The 18,651-nt window shown below is 51.5% G+C and overlaps 1 protein-coding gene and 2 long non-coding RNA genes across 13 annotated transcripts in view; 1 reads left to right on the forward strand and 2 right to left on the reverse strand.

Annotated features, from left to right (window-relative positions):
• Positions 1–18,651, forward strand: part of DLGAP4 (DLG associated protein 4) — a gene marked incomplete at its 5' end in the record, with an annotated part of 196,418 nt that overhangs the window by 136,922 nt on the left and 40,845 nt on the right. Inside the window, one exon of one of the 11 annotated variants that reach the window (XM_082746238.1) lies at positions 3,908–4,195. The exons of 6 other annotated variants lie outside the window; for them this stretch is intronic. Coding sequence is in view for 1 of the 5 variants with exons in the window: in XM_082746236.1 (XP_082602362.1) it covers positions 9,082–9,259 (178 nt within the window). Of the gene's footprint in view, positions 1–3,907; positions 4,317–9,081; positions 9,260–9,575; positions 9,690–18,651 lie in introns of those variants that run through there. 4 more of the 11 variants (XM_082746231.1, XM_082746240.1, XM_082746236.1 and 1 more) reach the window with 4 other exon arrangements.
• On the reverse strand, positions 1,759–3,825 carry LOC309872294. Its single transcript, XR_014315769.1, has 2 exons — positions 2,901–3,825; positions 1,759–2,231 (listed from the first exon to the last, which is right to left on the reverse strand). It is a non-coding gene; the product is annotated as an uncharacterized lncRNA (long non-coding RNA).
• Positions 8,805–18,651, reverse strand: part of LOC309872289 — an 89,606-nt gene continuing 79,759 nt past the window's right edge. The window contains exon 3 of the long non-coding RNA XR_014315758.1: positions 8,805–10,141. This is a non-coding gene — a long non-coding RNA (uncharacterized lncRNA). The remainder of the gene's footprint in view (positions 10,142–18,651) is intronic.

The raw sequence follows: 18,651 nt of genomic DNA on the forward strand, positions 1-18,651 counted from the left end.
GCCACCACATGGCAGGTGCAGCCTCTGAACTCTGCTCCCCTCCCTGCCCCTCCTTTGCCTCCAGTAAACACCCCCAGGATCCATATGCCAGTCTACTTGGGCAGAGGCCAACCGTAGGCAAGATCGGATTGTAAGTGCAGCCCTCTTTTTCATACCAAAATCTAGACCGAGCTTTGAATGAGGGATTTTTGTGCTCCTTTCAAACAGACACAGCCTGAGAAAATACCATTCAGACATTGAAACAGTGGAGTAGAGTGGCCTGGACTGTTCCTTTCAAGTGTAATCATTCATTTGAGTAATTTTTTACTGTTTGGCCCGTGCTTTCTCAGAAATTTGACCCTTCGCACATATATTCCTTTTTCTATCTTACTTTCAGCATCTTGGTTCTGAATCCTTACTGTTTGTTTAGCCTGTTTTTGATTTGCAAAGCACTTTCATTCACCTTATCCTGGTAGATCTTCTACAACCCTGGGAGGTCGTTACTACACTTGTCTTCCTTGTTTTGCAGAAAATGACTTGACCAAGATCACGCTGGTATTCACGGGCTGAGCTGCTTGTTTATTCCGCAAATACTGAAGCGCCTGCTGAGGACCAGGCAGTGAGCTGGCGTTGCAGTGGCAAGCAGAGCAGGCTAGAGACAGGGTCACTCACCCCAGTGTTCACAGCATCCATGAGGCCTAGTCAGGACCTCCCCCGGCACTCCTGACCTGCACGCTGGGCCCTTTCCTCTGCAGACCCCTGTAGTTTGAGCCTGTGGCTTAGAGCTGGACTATCATATCCCGTGAGCCCTCAGCCTAGAGCATCGTGGTAAAGCTAGCCAAGGCGGCAGTCTCTGCAAACTGAACTTCAGAAGTGACAAAAGAGGCCTTCAGTAATGACTTAATTATTAATAAGAAGGTGAGGAAGGGCATCTCACCAGAAGGCCATCTGCTCCTCCTCTTTGGAGGGGTCAGAAGGATGGCGGGGAAAGTCGCCTGAAGGCTGCTGTGCCTAAGATCCTGGCCTGAATTTTCTCTGTCCTCCAAATATTTGATTACAGTCTACACAGGTGTGGAGCCCTGTGGCCATGTGCTGAGCTGGAGGCCCTCCGTTGCCTCCTTTAATATTAAATGAGATGAAATAAAGGCAGATCCTAGGATTTCTGGCCCAGCCCCCTCAGGTCCCATGAGTGGGAACCAAGTGTAAGAGAGGTAGGGACTCGCCAACATCTACTGAAAGAAACAATCCTGCCTCTGCCCCTGTCTTACCGGTCTGGCATCGTTTCCCCACTGTTCCCTGTAGGAACTCTCAGCTGAACCTGTTCCACATTCAGAGCTCTCTTCAGGGGCTCTTCTATACCTTAAGGCCAAGTTTTTCCTGAGTCTTCCTTGACATTCCCCCCCTGCCCGGAGCCCTGTAGTGTCCAGGCTGCCTCCGCCTGCTCTCAGAGGTTGGCCACCTGTTCTAGAAGGTGAGAGCGGCAGCCTTTGAGGAGACTTCAAAATCCAGATGCCTGGGCCCTTCCCCCAGGGACTTTGATCCCTGAGCCATAGAGAGAGATTTCTGTAGGTAAGCATTTTACTGGAGTTATTTTTGTGTATAGGAATTATGTTTTTATTGAAAAAGCAACACATTTATCTGTTTAAACACTTCAAACTCTGTAGAAAAAAAGTGCCCAGTGGAAAATATCTCTCCCACCTTCCATTCCTAGAAAATCAGTGTGAACAATCTTGATGTGTCTGTCCTTCCAGAAATACTCTTCATATGCGGGCAACTGTGTCAATAACATCCTTTTTTATTGCACAAACAGTGGCATATTCTGTCCCTGCAGCCTATTGTTCTGTACTTTATCTTTTTTTTTTTTTTTAAGATTTTATTTATTTATTTGACAGACAGATCACAAGTAGGCAGAGAGGCAGACGGGGTGGGGGGTGGGGGGAGCAGGCTCCCCGCTGAGCAGAGAGCCCGAAGTGGGGCTCGATCCCAGGACCCTCATATCATGACCTGAGCCGAAGGCAGAGGCTTAACCCACTGAGCCACCCAGGCACCCCTACTTTGTCGTCTTTATGCAAGTCTGTCTCTGCTGTGGATGCACAGGTCCATGGCCCCCTTTTCCATGACTGTGTGACAGCTGCGCCGACGGATGGTGTCTGCTTGTCCTCTGCTGGAGGGCATTTCCGTTGTTTCCGGTCTCACAGCTGTGAGCAGTGCTGTAGCGTGCACCCTTCCCCACTTATGTGTATGTGGGTGACCTGCATGAAATCGTCACAAAGAGTCTGTGCACCTAACATTTTGTGAAATATTTTGAATCGCCTTCTTTTGCATCCTGAAAATGGGTCTTTTTTAAAAAGTACCCTGCCTTCCCTAGGTTCAGGTTCATTTCCTTAGTTAAGAACGGACTATTCTAGGGGCGCCTGGGTGGCTCAGTGGGTTAAGCCGCTGCCTTCGGCTCGGGTCATGATCTCGGGGTCCTGGGATCGAGTCCCGCATCGGGCTCTCTGCTCAGCGGGGAGCCTGCTTCCTCCTCTCTCTCTCTCTGCCTGCCTCTCTGCCTACTTGTGATCTCTCTCTGTCAAATATATAAATTAAAAAAAAAAAAAAAAAAAAAAAGAACGGACTATTCTATTTCAGCCCAGACAAGGGAAGGGGGTTGGCCAGTGTCCCTCAGCAGTCCTCAGCCAAAGAGGTATTTCCAGAGTAAGGTGCAGGTGAGAGGAATTGAGGAATGAAGGGAAGAAATGGGCTGGAGGGGACTCTGTTACAGGTACCTGGGGACTTGTTGATGACTTGGTCTCCAGGGAGAAGCATATTCCCCCCACCACCCCCCCTTCCCCGCCCACACTGCATCCTCCCTCTGGCTTGGGCTGCACCTGCTTGGCAGCTGCTGGGCCAGCAAACTCATTCATTCAGCAAATACTTACTGAGCTCCTGAATCCCATGTAGGCTGGGCCATTGTGTCCCTGGCCTTCTCTGAGCCTCAGTTTGTTTGTTTTTTTCATCTGAAAAGTGGGGAGGTTCATCCATGCCTTTCTAATGTCCTCAGGCTAGGGGCAAGATGTGGTAAGCCAGCCAGTGGAGAACCCCCATAAAATAGATTATAGTGGTCTTAGCTCGACACTGTGCCGGGCATCCTGGAGTTGTGGAGTCTGATGTTTGTTCCAGTCCTGGGTGGGCTGCCGTCGGTCTTAGCAGATGGCCTGGGCTGCCGTCAGATTAGGAGTTTGGGGGGCAGCTGTTGGTGGATGGCTCCACTTGCCATGCCAGGACAGGCAGACTCATGCCTAGGATGCATCTGCTCTGCCCTGGCATGCTGGAACTCTCCAGGGCCCACTTAGGATGAAGGTGATCAGACGACAGGTCAGGAAGAGGTAGGCAAGGAGGGTCCCTACACGGAGGCCAGTTGTTTTGTTTTGTTTTGTTTTGTTTTTAAAGATTCCACCTATCTGATAGATAGAGATCACAAGTAGGCAGAGGCAGAGAGAGAGGGGAGGAAGCAGGCTCCCTGCCGATGCAGGGCTCGATCCCAGGACCCTGGGATCATGACCTGAGCCGAAGGCAGAGGCTTTAACCCACTGAGCCACCCAGGAGCCCCCCGAGGCCAGTTTTGTCTCTTCCAGGCCAACAGGAAGGTCCTTTAGTGTCCCCCACGGGGCATTTCTGTAGCTCCCTTTCAGCCTTCAGCGATGATAGGGATGAGGAAGGAGAAGTTCTGTAATTTTTCCAGTTCAAATTGACTAGTTTAAAATCACGAGCCTAGTTCCTCCCTCCCATTTTATCAATGGGAAAACTAAGGCCTGGAGTTGAGGGCCTCCTCCTAGGTGAGTGGGCAGCCTTATTACTGGAATTAGAAGCCAAGGGTTCAGACCTCCTAGGCCTTACCTCTCCCCATCTTTCCCACATCGTCCCAGTCTTTAGTTTCACTTTGGGGTTAAAAACCAAAGTGAAAGAGAAAGGCAAAGCCGGAAGCAGCTGCTTCAGACCCAGCCCAGGCTGGGATTGGCCCTGGGGTACCCAGGCCGATCTGGCCTCCCTGGAGGAGGGAGGCCTCTTCTCCCTCTTGCTCTGAAGCCCCGGCAGGGGCAGGAGCTAGTAGGGCCCCTCGGGATAGGCGCCAGGCTACAGACAGGCGGTGGCGTTTTGGCCTGCCTCTGTCTGGGAGACGGCCAGTCGGACGGGTTCCCTGGTGAAAGTCAGCCTTACCCGGGTGTGGCCACAGGTGAGGAGCCTTTTAAACTCCCGTCCTTCCGGGGCAGGGCTGAGCTGGGCCTGTGCTGGCCTGGGGAAGAAATCCTGGCTTCCCAAAACCAGCTTTCACAGAACAGTTCCACTCCCTGAAGGTAAGAGCTAGGGCCCTGTCTCCACTGTGAAGACTTTTAAACTTTCGGTCACTGTGGGGTGGGCACTTACCTCAACTCCTGGCGGTTTCATAAAGACCCAGGCAACCCAGGCAACCTTGGTTCCAGTCCCAGTCCCCAAAACCTGGAGAGGACAGGGGTTGGGGGAGCAGGAGGCATGGCTTCTTCCTGAGTTTTAGGTAACCTCAGGCTCTCCAGCTCTGGGCTTCGGATTCCCTGTTGGTTTCTTGGCAGGAGGAGTTCTTTCCAGCTCTGCTGCTCAGTTCAGTCAGTTTTGGTGCCTTGGAAGCTAGCGAGTGCTTCACACCTGATTTGGTTGGTCTGTGTATGTCGAAGATTAGCTGTTATCTAACTCGATGAGGTCTTGAGCTCCTATTTCTCTGTGCTTTTTCTAAGAAAATTCTCAGCCTTGCCAAAGCAGATACAGTATCAATTTTGTTGTTTCAACAAATACAGTTTCTGTGTTCTCTTGTCTGCATAATCACAAGATCCCCAGACACAGCCATTTTGGTTCAGGGCTGCTCCCTGAGGGCCCACGCTGTGCCCAGGTTGGGTGATCGACCAGGCAGCCCTCAGTGAAGGACTGCACTGACGATCCACCCCTAGCCGTGCCGCCTCTATGGAAGGCAGAAAGCGGGCATGGATAAGGCCCAGCTGGAAGGCTGAGCCAGGCCAGGGGGGAGGAGTCCACACCCCAGAGGTCTCATAGACCCGTGGGGTCAGGAGCTTAGCTCTGATGTCGTGTTGCTGGGGTTTAGGTCCTGCGCCACCACCTAGACCTGTGAGACCTTGAGCAAGTTCTTTAACCTCTCCAGGCCTCAGTTTCTCTGCTTGCAAAATAGAGATAATATTACTGACATTAGTTTCAGTGTGCGGACAAGAGAAAAGTGTGTGTAATGCACTGAGCCCAGTATCTGGTACAGAGGAACCACTGAAAAAAATGTTAGCTGCTGCTGTTATATCCCAGGGGAGAGCGAAGACTTGAAATAGCTAAAGACTGTCCATCTCCCATGCCTGGAGAGTTGTAGGTGGACTGGATGGGGTGTTTGGACGGACATCAAGTTATTGTTTGCCAAGTACAGGGCTCTGATGGGGACTCTGGCTGAATCAAGGCAGGCTTTCAAGAGGAGGTGGCCTTCAAAACCTCAGAAGCTGGGTAGGATCCAAGTGGACAGAGATTTTAAAAGCAAGACACCCTCACTGCCTGGGGTATGGGTGTGTCCGGGGTAGGGAAGAGAAAGGTGCTGTGGTTGGGACAAGGATGGCAAGGGTTGGCTGCCCAGGGGCCAGGAGAGCCGAGATCAAGCCAGAATGCCTGCCAAGAGCCATTAGAGTCCCTCGGGCTCTCATGCCAGAGCTGGTCTCTGGAGGGTCATCAGTCCTGCAGCCAGTTTCCTGCTGGGGCCCATTATTGAGTGCACTGTGAATAGATTGTGAATTCCAGGCTCTCCTCGAAATTTCTTGCCTTCCCTGTCTTCCTACACTTCATGACATGGTATTGCCCTGCACGGGGGTGTGGTAGCCATCTGGAGGTGCCTTCCGGCCTGCCTGGGGGCAGTTGTGGGCCAGGGTTGGGGAGGAGGAGTGGGGCTTCTCTGACAGCACCCGTGAAAGCCCGCCGCCTCCTCCGCTCCTGCTGCCCTGGTGGTTTCCTTAGAGGGGACACGCAAAGCAGCCCACAGGAACGTGGTGGGAGGTGGGTTTGGGTTCATCCCAGCCGGTTCTGACCTGCAAACAGCCATCACCTCTCTTTCCAAAGGGTCAGCCATTCCTGTGCTCAGAGAGCCAGGTGGTGAGCCGAGGGAGGGGCGGGAACAAGACACACTTGGTAGCTTTCCTCAAGGAGCTTCCATCCAGCTTGGAGTCCCCATCCCAACAGGTGACAAATACACAAGATACTGTCTGCTTGCGACAAGAGCCCCAGAGGAAACAAATAGATGCTGAGAGGGCCATATTCAGAGAGGATGGGGACGGCATGTCTGGAAGGTGAGGTGGCCAGTGAGAAAGAGGCAGCCAGGGGCAGAGTGGGAACCGCAGGGGGGTCAGGACCCTTAGGTGGAAAGTGTTTAGCAGGGGCGCCTGCTTGGCTCAGTTATTAAATGTCGGCCTTCGGCTGAGGTCATGATCCCAGGGTCCTGGGATTGAGCCCCACATTGGACTCCTGCTCAGCAGGGAGTCTGCTGCTCCTTCTCCCTCTGCCCTGCCCCCCACGCCCACCCCTGCTTGTGCCGGTGCTTGCTCTCTTGTGCGTGCGCATGCGCGGTCTCTCTCTAATAAGTAAAATAAAAAGTAAGTGCTTAGCATATTGAAGAAACAAAGAGAGGTTCCGTTGTATCATTCTGTCGAGTGGTCTGCAAGGTCAGTCAGGGCCTCGTCATCTCAGCGACCTTGTTCGCTCTGAAGCAGACAACTCTTCTTGCCCAGTAGGAGCCAGAGGTGTCAGTGGGTTAAGAGGTATTTTACTTTTGTTTTAAAAATTAACATCAGAACTCCCAAATGCTTGCCTTCTGATTGGTTTCCATCCTGGTGCTAAGTCATCAAGAAAAGGCTTTTTTCATTTACTGCTCATGTCCTCTCACACACTGCCTCACAGTTCACAAAGCTTTGTTGCTTCTGTTGGCAGTTTGTTGCAGGTTGCAGTTACTATTGCTGTTTTTAGACGTGATGGAACAGGGAGGTTGAGTGACTTGCCTAAAGTCACACAGCTTAATCAAGATTTAAAGTTTTGGTTCACTGTTCTCTTCTGCCACACTACTGTGTAGGGAGGCCAAAGCAGAAGTTTCTATTTCTTTTTAGCAAGGGTGCAATTCTAAAATCACAGTTTAAAAAGTTTTGGTATAAAATGATACACTAGTAACTGTGTCCAGGCAATGAGATTAGAATGACCCCCGCCTCCATTTTCTATAGTTATTTCTTTTTTTAGTTTAAGCTTTGTATTTCCACACACACTCCCATCCACCTCATTTCCAAGGTTCTGAGACCAGTATATCCATGACTGTCATCAAGGACCTCTGATCTTCCTTATTTTCTATTTGAATTTTGTCTTCTGATTTCTCTTTCTTGAATGTCAGAAAAGAGATTGCAGGCAGATTTTAGATCAGCCCCTGCTCACAAACATGTTTAACTCAAGGCAGAAATTTTTTGAATTCATGGTTATAGTAGTTTTAAATATTTTATTCTGTACCTTTTGGATTTGGGTTGTAAAACAGCAGTTTGATAATTGGGCTCATTTGTAAGGAATCCCTTAGTAGACTCCTCACTAGCCCCCCCCCCCATTCTTAAGCTATTTGGGATAAAATGCACGGAACAACAGTTTACCGTCTTACCTGTTTTGAAGGGTACAGTTCAGTGGCAGAAAGTACCATCACGTGTTGCCCCACCTCCATCCCCAGAACTCTTTCCGTTTTGCAAAACTGAAACTCTTCACCTATTAAACAGTAGCTCCGCATTCTGGCACTACCCACCCCCACCCGCCCCCCTGCCCAAAGCCCTTGGCAACCACCATTCTACTTTGTCTCTTGGATTCAACTCCTCCAGGTGCCTCATTCACAAGCCCGTCTTAGGAGGATGTATTTGAAAAGGGGGTTATGTGATATCTCTGAACAATGAAGTCTTTGGGTGGGGATTAATTCTCCCAGTTAAAGCACACTACTACTCACAGCATCATGTGACCACGTTCCAGCAGAGTTAACAGACTGATCGCCTCCTGAGAGGCCCAAGGTGGCTTCGTGGAGCCTGACCACAGCCCCCCTGTGGAGGCAGAATAAGAGGTTGGGGAAGTAATCGTAGGACCCAGGCACAGTTCCTCAATTAGCTGCTTACCTGCTGTGGGATTTGGGCCAAGTCCCTCCTCTTCTCTGAGCCTCGTCTTCCTCCTCTGAGAAATGGGACAATATCTCCTATCATATGGACATCCCCAAATCAGTGAGGTGTAGATAGTGGACTTGCCTTGGCAATCTTGAGAATTCTAGCGCAGTGTTTGATTGTGATTAAATGCAAGGGAAATGAAACTTCTGATCCCCGTGGTACAGAAGCAGTAGAGACTTAGAAGTGGCGTGACTGGCCTGAGGCCACTCGGCAGTTGGCATTGACCCTGCGCTGAAACCAGCCACCCTCGCTTACAAGCTACAGCTACTGCAGGCTCCTCGTCGGTCATTCTTTTGATGGGCAGGAGACCTTGAAACGGAGAGTTGCTTTCCCATCTTACTGGGTTTAAAACTTTGCCCAAGAAACTTTCTTATTAGGGGGCCTGCAGGGGAGGACGAGGGGTGAAGGTTTTGGTGGGGAGTCAAGGACAGGGATTCTGCATCATGGGAATAGAGTCCTACAGCACGTTTGTGGTGATCATCTCACCCAGGGACCACACAAACCTTGCACTTCACCATTACTCCCCAAACTAGGCCCATGGCAAACCACAGCAGTCAGTCACTGCACTCCCGCTGCGCCCGGACACAGCTCCAGGATCCTTCATTTTTTTTTTTTTTTTAAAGATTTTATTTATTTATTTGACAGAGATCACAAGCAGGCACGGAGGCAGGCAAAGAGAGAGAGGAGGAAGTAGGCTCCCTGCTGAGCAGAGAGCCTGATGCAGGGTTGGATCCCACGACCCTGGGATCATGACCTGAGCCACCCAGGCGCCCCACCAGGATCCTTCTTAACACAGGCATGTCCTCCTAGCCACCCAGAAGTAGCACACCCGGGCAACCAGTGCCACCTCCACCCTGACCATAGTCTCCAGCTTTCATAGATGGGAGCAGTGCTGGGAGGGGAAGGGACTGTTTCAAGGGCAGGTGATGTCACAGGTCTCTTTGTGAGAGCGGAAAAGGGTCCTTGGGCAGGACAGCCCAAAGTCTGGGCAGGTGTGATGACTATGCTTGCAAGAACATCGAGGCACAACAGCTCCCAGAGGGGTAGAAGTTGTCGAGGTAAAGTCCACTTTCTTCGGGTGCTCTCTGGGGTGCTGGCTTGGCCTGGAGGTCTTTGTGGGAGTGTGCTCTCCACCAGCAGGAGGAGACCAAACTTGTCTTTCTGCAGTGGCTTCTAAGCCTTGAAGGAATGTGTGTGCGGTGGTGGTCATCGGTGAGCTCGTGTTTTTACTACTTGTGAGAATGGATGCTGGGAAGGTAGGGTTCTGGAGATTGAAACCTATAGGGTCTGCGCTCACTTACCAGATAGAACATGACTTGCTGTGTGACGCTGAGCAAGTCCCTCAACCTCTCTGAGCCCCCATTTCCTCAGCAGCACGCGGGGAGATGGTGAAAACATCTCCTGAGGGGATCAAATGTAAGACGCAGGTGTAAGGACCTCGGACAGTGACTGGGCCACTGCAGATTCCTGAGCAGACACTGAACACTGGTAATTATGACTGTTAGCCGCTAATCACCCACTTCATACCCTGCACCATTGTCGGGGTGGGTGGGGAGTTTGGTGACCTTCACTTGGGTAGGTGTTCTTTCAAAGAGATCTCCCCAAATGTCACCATATTGGGCTTTCAGGGTGGCTGGGAAAAAATTGATCAGGGATGGGTCCGGGGGCGTGAGGAAGAAGCCTGTAGTCACGACTTGTCCCAGCGCCTCTGTCTTCCGCTTGCCAAGTCAGTTCCTACAGACACTTTGCTACTTGCTGCATCCTCACGGGCTTCTTCCGGGGGGAGGCCCTGTAGGCCTATACCTCTTCTGGGGTAAAGTCAGGAGCTGGGTCGTATCCCCTAAATGTCAGCAGACCTTTGCCTGGGTGCGTCTTCTGGGCTGGAAACAGGATCACAGGGACAGAAACCACATAGTCATTGTCTTCAGGGGCCTCAGGGTCTAAAGGGAGAAGCAGGAAAGCAAACAGGTCTATCAAACAGTGCGATGGCAAGGGCTCGGAGCACGGCTAATCATGGGGCTTGACCCAGCAAGGGAGCCGGTCAGGGAAGGCTTCTTGGAGGGAGTCCTGCCAGAACTGAGATCTGGAGGAGGAGGTGGAATTAGGGAGGGGGTAGGACGTTGCAGGCAGGGAGCAGCCTGTGCAGGGGCCTGAAGCTGAGAATGTGATGTGTTGGCATGAAGAGGGTGCTGGGGAGAGAGGGGAGTTTGGCAAGGCAGGGACACCAGTGGTCACCAGTTAAAACTAGCAGACGTGAGACAGCGACACACATGAGGCATGGAGGAGGTGGACAGCTGTGGGTCCTCATGCAAGGCGCTGACCCCACCTGCTGCAGGCCATCGACGGGGCTGGGATGGGGCAGTGGCTGCATGGGAGCCCGCCAGACCCTTTCCCACCTGTCTTCTGCAGACACAGAGGTCCTAGGGCATGGAGCAAAGCGAGTGGCTATTGTTGGCCTGTTATGGATGAGAGAAACTGAGGCCCAGGAGCCTAAGTGGTACAGTGAGTACAGAGCCAGTGCTCAGAAGCAGGTAGCAAGTGCTGACGGATCTCCTGTTCTGAGGACAGGCTTATCGTCTCAGGTGGGGGGATCTGTGCTGCCAGACTTCCCGGAGGAAGGCACTGTAAGCCCCCTCTGTGCTGAGGCCCTGGTGTAGGTCCTCAAACCATTTCCCATGTAGCTGGGCTGAATGAACATTCTCCTCCGTCTTTTTTGCTTGTTGATAACAATTCTCTGGATGAAAAAAAGAAAAGTTTCAAGTATGAATGTCACACACAATGTCTGATGTCACATCCAGAACTGGGTGTGGAGTAGGAGGGCAAAGAAAGAACAAACAACTCTGGCTTGGGTGGAGTCAGAAAGGTCACACCCAGAAGGGCTTGTGTCTTGTCCTGGCAGCCATCATGCCTGTGTCCAGCCTCACTGCACCCTCCTGGGCAGCTCTGCCCTCTAGAAAGTGCCTCCTTATCATGCAAAATCCGTATCCCCTTTCCTGTCCCCACTCAGGCCCACTCAGGCTATAGTGTGATGACTTGGAGCACGTGGATATGTGACAGTCTCCTAGGTATTGGAAGACAGTAGCCCAGCTTTTCTGAATTACCTGTTTTTTCCAGAACACTATCCCAATCTGTCCAAGCCCTCCCTCATGTTGAACTAGGCGTGATTTGTGGTACACGTGTGTCACAGCCCGTCTGTGGCACATCTCTGACAGACAGCACTCATCAGTCACCGCATTCTCCATCAGTCAGTCCCAGCCTTCTTGGGCGGTGCTCCCCATGGCGGTGCTCCCGGTGACTCCGCCCAGCAAAGCAGGCACTTTCTCGCCACTTTGGCATTCTCCTTCGAGTTTCCGCAGCACAAGGACTTACTCATCCCGGATCCTCTGCCTGCCCAGGACCCAGTGTGTGGCTTCCCCGTGGGAAAATAGGCATTTGTCACCATGGGATGGATTTGGGCCTTCTGCCCATGCGGATTGCCGCCTGCTCGTCGGGCTCCAGCTGGGCAGTGCCCCTTGTCCAGAGTTGCCAGCACGACCCACAGTGTCATCTTGAGTTCAGTGGGGGCTGCCCACCCCCAACTCCCCCCACCCCCATGTCTTGTACCTTTTCTGTCAGGGCAACCTTGGACATGTCTGTGGTCAGCAGGAGGTGCCAAGGTATTTTCCCACATGTGCTGCTTTCTTATATAATGGTCTAACTCTTGAGGACCAGGCCCTCTCCCCTCTTCTGTCCCTGTCCTGGGGCCTGGCACCAAGGCAGGCGGCGTTGCCAGTGCTGACCTGACCTGAACCCAAGGTTTTCCCCATTCAGTTCCGTCCTGTTTTTTTCATCCCATCTCTCAGCTGCCCGGGCTTCTTGGCTCCTGATCCGGTCATCCAATACGCCACCTGTCACTCCAGGCACAGTGAATGAGCCCGTTAGCACCTTCTTTCTATTCTGGGATCCTCTCGGTCATTCAGAATGATGAAAGAGGCCAGCAATTCTGGTGCATGGGGCCTGCCAGTGTGTCTGCCTCTGAACACAGGGGCCTGTAACAGCTTATAAAAAGCCAGGCTTTTGTGACCCATCCCCAGGGGTTGACGTCAGCCCTCCAGAAGCAAGGGTGGGGTTTTTTTGGTTGTTTTGTTTTGTTTTGTTTTTGACAGAGATCATAGGCAGAGAGTCAGGCTAAGCGGGGGGGGGGGGGGGGGGGGGAGGCAGGGGGCTCCCCGCTGAGCAGAGAGCCAGACGCGGGGTCCGATCCCAGGACCATGACCTGAGCCGAAGGCAGAAGCCTCAACCCACTGAGCCACCCAGGCACCCCAGCAAGGGTGGTTTTTAAAGGCTTTTTCTAAGTTGTATTTCCCAGACTGGGCCTCTGAGACCTTGGAAAGGCAGAAGTGAAGTCTATATGCTAGAGCCAGTATTTGAAAAACCAAATCTTGGATTCCCCCCAACAACTCTCCACCAGGCCAGACAAGGGGCTCTACACATCAGCTTTTTACACGGACTGGAGCCACAGCATCCCGAAACCCTGGATATCATCTAGTGGTTATAACTCTGACATACAATGAGAAGTTGTGATTCAGTAACAGCTTGGAAGCTGGCATCTCTTTAAAGCTCCGACTCCCAGGAGTGGTGGTAATAGGTGTCCTGGGGGGTAGGGCAGGGGCCCCTGAGCAGAGCTGCTGGCAAAGCACACTCTGCCGGCAGGTCTCGGAGGATAAATAAGATAACAAGACGATGTTTGTGGCAGATTCCAACACAGAATGGAAAGGTGGGAGGCGCCTGGCTGGCCCAGTTGGTAAAGCGTGATCTTGAATTTGTTAAGTTCAAGCCCCACATTGAGTATAGAGCTTACTTAAAAATAAAATCTTAAAGAAAAAGAGAATGGGGGAGGAGTGAATGTTGCCTGACAGGCTGCTTACTGGACACTGTTACAGTAATGGTAGAAATGGATTTCGAGAGCAGCATGCTATTTGGGGTCCCCTGGTTAGGGGCTGGAGGAGGTAGGACTGCCTCCCTGAAGGCCTGGATCTGGTGATCTCCAGGCCTGGAACCTGAAGGCATCTTCCTTTCTTGTGTCTGGGGAAGAGGGGACATGCCCACACTCAGAGCCCCAGGCAGCAGTCCCTGCTTTGCCACTTGATCCTCAGAAAGCACATGTGCCCTTCTGATCCTCAGTTTCCTCCTTTGTACTGTGAGGAGGTTGAAGTCATGTGATGGGTTTCAGGGTACTGTGTGGGAATTCCATATGGAGAAAAAAAGGGAAGTGGCAGTCAAAGAAGCCTTCTTCAGGTTCCCCTGGGCGCCCTCAGAACCTGGTTTGAAAATTACTGGCAATATTATCTCTTAGGACCCTGAAATTTGGAGCCATCACCCCTTTAACCAGCTGTATGACTTGGGAGAGGTAGCCTTACCTCTCTGGGCTTTACATTGAAGCTGTAGTGAGAGCCAAGCTAGGGAAATCCTGGGCAACTGGGGAACTCATGTCAAGGGTTCTGGTGTTTCTGGTGAGAGGGCCAGAGTGTCTGGGACCACACACCTGGAGGAGAACGCCTGAGGAAGGGCAGCGGGCAGTAGTGGTCACAGATGGGGGTAGGGGCCGCCTTTTCCTTCCATGTGCTATGGTCCTGGTCCGGGGGGCACCAGGCTTCTGCCCCCATGGCCAGCATAGCCAGAGGCTGCCGCCTTCAAACTTACCAGGAAATCATCAAACCCTGCTTGAGGACCCCAGGAGCGGAAGCCTGTCTATGTCCTGTCTGGGGAACTGGCCTGGCCAAGATCGCATCGCAGTCAGGCCCTGCCGGGTGGCACCAAACTCCAGCCATGGGCCGTGTGGTGTAGTAGGAACTACAGGCACTGGCCCTGGAATCAGAAAGGCTGAGATCAGATCCAGGCTTTTCCACCTACTGACTGTGCAACCTTGCGTTACTCCCTTCTCTCTGAGCTTCCCTTTCTTCCTTTTTGACACAGGAATGCTAGGCCCGGTAGAGAGGTGGTGACCTGAAAGGAGCTTGGCCAGCCCATGGCCTCCCTCAGCCAGGGGAGACGCCCTAGAGCTTGTGAAGTCTCCGGACCCACAGCTTCCTGTCCTGGAGACCCAGCTGACCTGCACTCTGGGTCCGTCTGGCGGGCGTTGCTTAACCCTTCCTCTAGCCCCTCTGGCCTGAGCATGTCAGGACAGAACGCTCGCACAGCACAGCGCTTCTAAGGAGCAGGAGCAGCTGTCGCGGAGGGGGCTGGGGGTGTAACCAAGCGGGTCCCACTCAGGCAGCTGCTCCAGGCCCATGAAGGAGGGGTTGGCCATCTGCACTCCAGACCCTGTCATAGGTGCCAAGAACCTGAAACCAGACCCGGCCTGCTAACCAAGAGGGACTTTCTTTGCTTTCACCCAGCCAGACCTGAGACACCACCAGAAGTACCTCCTGGCTGCCTTAATTTCAAGGTTCCCAAGGTTGTCCTGCCTTTCCACGGGGGGAAGCTCTTACAGACAGCCTTCCTGGGAGCGGGGGTAGTGGGAGCTAGAACTCTAGAAAAAGCAAGGAGGTCTGAGGACCGCTGCTCCAGCAGTCACAGATCTGAGCTGAACTCATTCTGTTTAAAAATATGGGGGTTTTGGGCCGTCTGGGTGGCTCTCAGTCAGTTAAGCCGCTGCCTTCGGTTCAGGTCATGATCCCAGGGTCCTGGGATTGAGTCCCACATCGGGCGCCTTGCTCGGCAGGGAGCCTGCTTCTCTTTCCACCTCTGCCTGCCACTCTGCCTGCTTATGTGCACACGCACTCTCTTTCTCTCTCTCTCTCTGACAAATAATAAATAAATAAATAAATAAATAAAATCTTTTTTAAAAAGGCAGGATGTATGACATTCTTGCCTTTAAAAAATTATATATTTTTAAATATATATATATATATATATATATATATATATGGGTTTTACTATTTTTTTTTAAGATTTTATTTATTTATTTGTCAGAGAGAGAGCAAGAGCGAGCACAGGCAGAGTCAGAGGGAGAAGCAGGCTCCCTGCAGAGCAAGGAGCCCGATGTGGGACTCAATCCCAGGACGCTGGGATCATGACCTGGGCCGAAGGCAGCTGCTTAACCAACTGAGCCACCCAGGCGTCCCTACTATTTTTTTTTTTTAAGATTTTATTTATTTATTTGAGAGAGAGACAGTGAGAGAGAGCATGAGCGAGGAGAAGGTCAGAGGGAGAAGCAGACTCCCCATGGAGCTGAGATCCTGATGCGGGACTCAATCCCATGACTCCAGGATCATGACCTGAGCTGAAGGCAGTCATCCAACCAACTGAGCCACCCAGGCGCCCCAGTTTTACTATTTCTTAAAGTCCAGATTTCTGACTTCTGTCACCCAGGTCGCTGTGGACCAGAGAGGTTAGATAGTCTCCTATAGACATTTGAACTTGTGACCCCCATTCAAGGTCAGTCTGCTTAGTTTACAGCTGGGAAACAAAGGCTCAGGAAGGATCAGGCCCTGTAGAAAGTACTCTGCCCACCATGTCTGGTGTTGAGTTTAGAACCTGGCACCTTGGCCTCACAGAGCACAGCTTTTCCACACTGCCACTCCTCAAAGTGAAAAGCCTGCTCCCTCATCTATAAAACATCAGTGACAATTATCTCCCCTCCCAGGCCTGTGTCTGGAATAAGGTAGCACCTGGCCAGGACTCATTCAGTAATGATTCTTTTAAATCTGAACTTGTGATACGCCTTGCCTGGAAAATGTTCCTGGAAGCACTGCTTGCTTTTCTCTCTCTGCCAGCTTTTAGGAGTGGTTATTTTCAAACAGTTTCTGGTACCCATTCCTTAGGGTTTATTGAGGTCTCATTTCCATAGCCTTGTTGCCCAACCTCAGGCAGTGTTGCTCAAGGCTTAACCTCCCACCAGACTGTGTTCCCTGTAGTGTGTGCGCGCCTGTGTGTGTGTTTTTTGGGGAATGACCTAAAAAGAGCTCAAAGCCCTGGGCGTTGGATTCCAACTCAGACTCGAGTAGATCATTCTGCTTCCTTGAGCCTCAGTTTACCCAACCGTCAAATAGGAGGTTGTTCATTTATTCAGTAAATATTTACAGCACCCAGCCATGTATTGGCCTGGTGCTGAGAGAGCATCGTAATTATACAAGATATTTAGGTCTCCACGCTCAGGAACCTGTATTAGATATTCAGGATCCCTTTCGGGTAGGAGGGAGAAGACAAGTATAAACCAGTAAGTTGATTAATGCACGAATGAAACAATCAGGGTCTTCAAAGAGTAACAGCTTTAGACAGGGTGGTCAGAGAGGTCCTTGAGGTCCCAACTCCTGAGCAGAGTCAGATCAGGGTGGGAAGGAGCAGACATACAGAGGTGAGGGTGGGGGTCATTTCACAGGTTCAGCGGCCCTGAGGTGGGCACATGCTCAGAATGTTTGAGAACAGCAAAGAGGCTAGTGCAGCTGGAACAGAATGAGCAAGGGGAAGGGGCCAGTTCTTACTCTAGGCCAAAGTAAGTGGTTGTGCTTTTTATTCTTCACAGACTGGGGAGACTTTGAAGGCTCTAGAAAGGGAAGGAAGTAGTCCGTTTTTTTGTTTGTTTGTTTGTTTTTAATTTCTTAATTTATTTGACACAGAGATCACAAACAGGCAGAGAGACAGGCAGAGAGAGAGGGAGAAGCAGGCTCCCCACTGAACAGAGAGCCCTATGTGGGGCTCGATCCCAGGACGCTGGTATCATGACCTGAGCCAAAGGTAGAGGCTTTAACCCACTGAGCCACCCAGGTGCCCCTCCATTTTGTACTTTTTTTTTTTTTTTAAGATTTTATTTATTTGACAGACAAAGATCACAAGTAGGCAGAGAAGCAGGCAGAGAGAGAGGAGGAAACAGGCTCCCTGCTGAGCAGAGAGCCCGATACGGGGCTCGATCCCAGGATCCTGGGATCATGACCTGAGCCGAAGGCAGAGGCTTTAACCCACTGAGCTACCCAGGTGCCCCACCATTTTGTATTTTTATTATAAAACATTTTGTATTTTGTATTTTAAAACAAACTCTTCAAGCTACTGTTGGGAGAGTGTTCATGGGTGGGTGGTTGGGCCACTGACAAAGCAGAAAGGCCAGAGGCCAGCAAGTGGCAGCCTAGACCAGGCTGGTGGGGAGAGAGAGAAGCCAGTCTCTATAAAATGTGCTTTGGTAGGGGGGCGGATTCCCAGGCTTCTGGAGTGTGTAAAAGAGTGCATGAGGTCACCCCTCTCTGAGAAGGCCATTGTGGGAGAAGAAAGGATTCAGATTAATTCTGGACACTCTCAGCCTGGGGATGGCCTTGGAACTTCACATGGAGCTGCCCAGTGCACTGGGCTGTTAAGATAGTAGGCGATCCATGCCCCCGGCAGCTGGCAGGTAGCCCCTCTCCTGCAGGTCAGTTGGGAGGGACTTCATGAAGGATTCTCAGGGCAGGAGGAAGATGCCTCTGTTCTTGTGGCTCACACAGCCCTCAGGCCTCCTTGCTGTGGTCCCTGTCTTCCCTTCACCAGTGTTGTTTCCTCTGTCCTACTTGGCCAAGCCATGTCCTGTCCTGCTCCTTTGCTCACAGAGGATCCCTTGATGTTAAAACTCCTCCATTTCTTGCCACTGGGTGACTGGGGTCCCCGGGAGGTCTCCAGAAGATGATCGCTCTCTCTTTGATCCAGAAACCACGGTAACAGTAGTTGCAGTGGCCCAGCCCATGATTCTAAATTTTAGTACATGTGCTGCCGCAAGCACCCAGCCCGGGATGCTAAAGCATCCTGTCATCTCTTTGGCTCTTCCTCAGGGCGTATTGGGTATCACACCCCATTTTCTGGGTGAAATGATCAATGTGCCCAAGGCTGCTGCCTCCACACGATCGTCACCCAGTTAGTGCAGTGGGTGGGGGCATACGGTAGTAGCCAGCCTTCAGGCAGCCCGGGTTTAAGCCCAGCCCCAACACTGCCTCTCTAGGAGGTGAGCTGGGGCGTCGTTCCCCCACCGAGCCTCATCTGTAAAATGGGGCAGTGACAGACCAATTTCGAATGCACCCATTTTGAGGATTCAGTTGGCTGGAGCGCAGTGCATTCTTGGATTAGTTACATTCATGAAGTCTGACAAATAATTAGGGAACGAGGACTGAACCATGGCTCCTGGGGGAAATCGAGGTCCTGCAGGATTCTGGTCTCATTTCCACCAACCAATCAATACATAACCTTGTTTTCTGCGTCTTTCTGTTTAAAAATAATATACTGATGATTTATTAACGCTAAATTGGCCAATAGTGCTATAACTCGCGCCTGAACAAGGTCTGTCAGATACAGAGTTTCTCCACAGGCACATCACAGCCTTCTTGTACTCAGCAATGCTGGAAGGCACTTCAGTGCTATGGAGCAGAAAGAACAAAATGTGAGGAAACATAGCCCTGACTAGGCCAGGAAAATCCTACTTGTTCACAGGATGAGAGCTGAAACAAGAAGG

Source organism: Mustela nivalis (genome assembly GCF_964662115.1).
Source record: "Mustela nivalis genome assembly, chromosome: 8".
NCBI classification, from domain to species: domain Eukaryota; kingdom Metazoa; phylum Chordata; class Mammalia; order Carnivora; family Mustelidae; genus Mustela; species Mustela nivalis.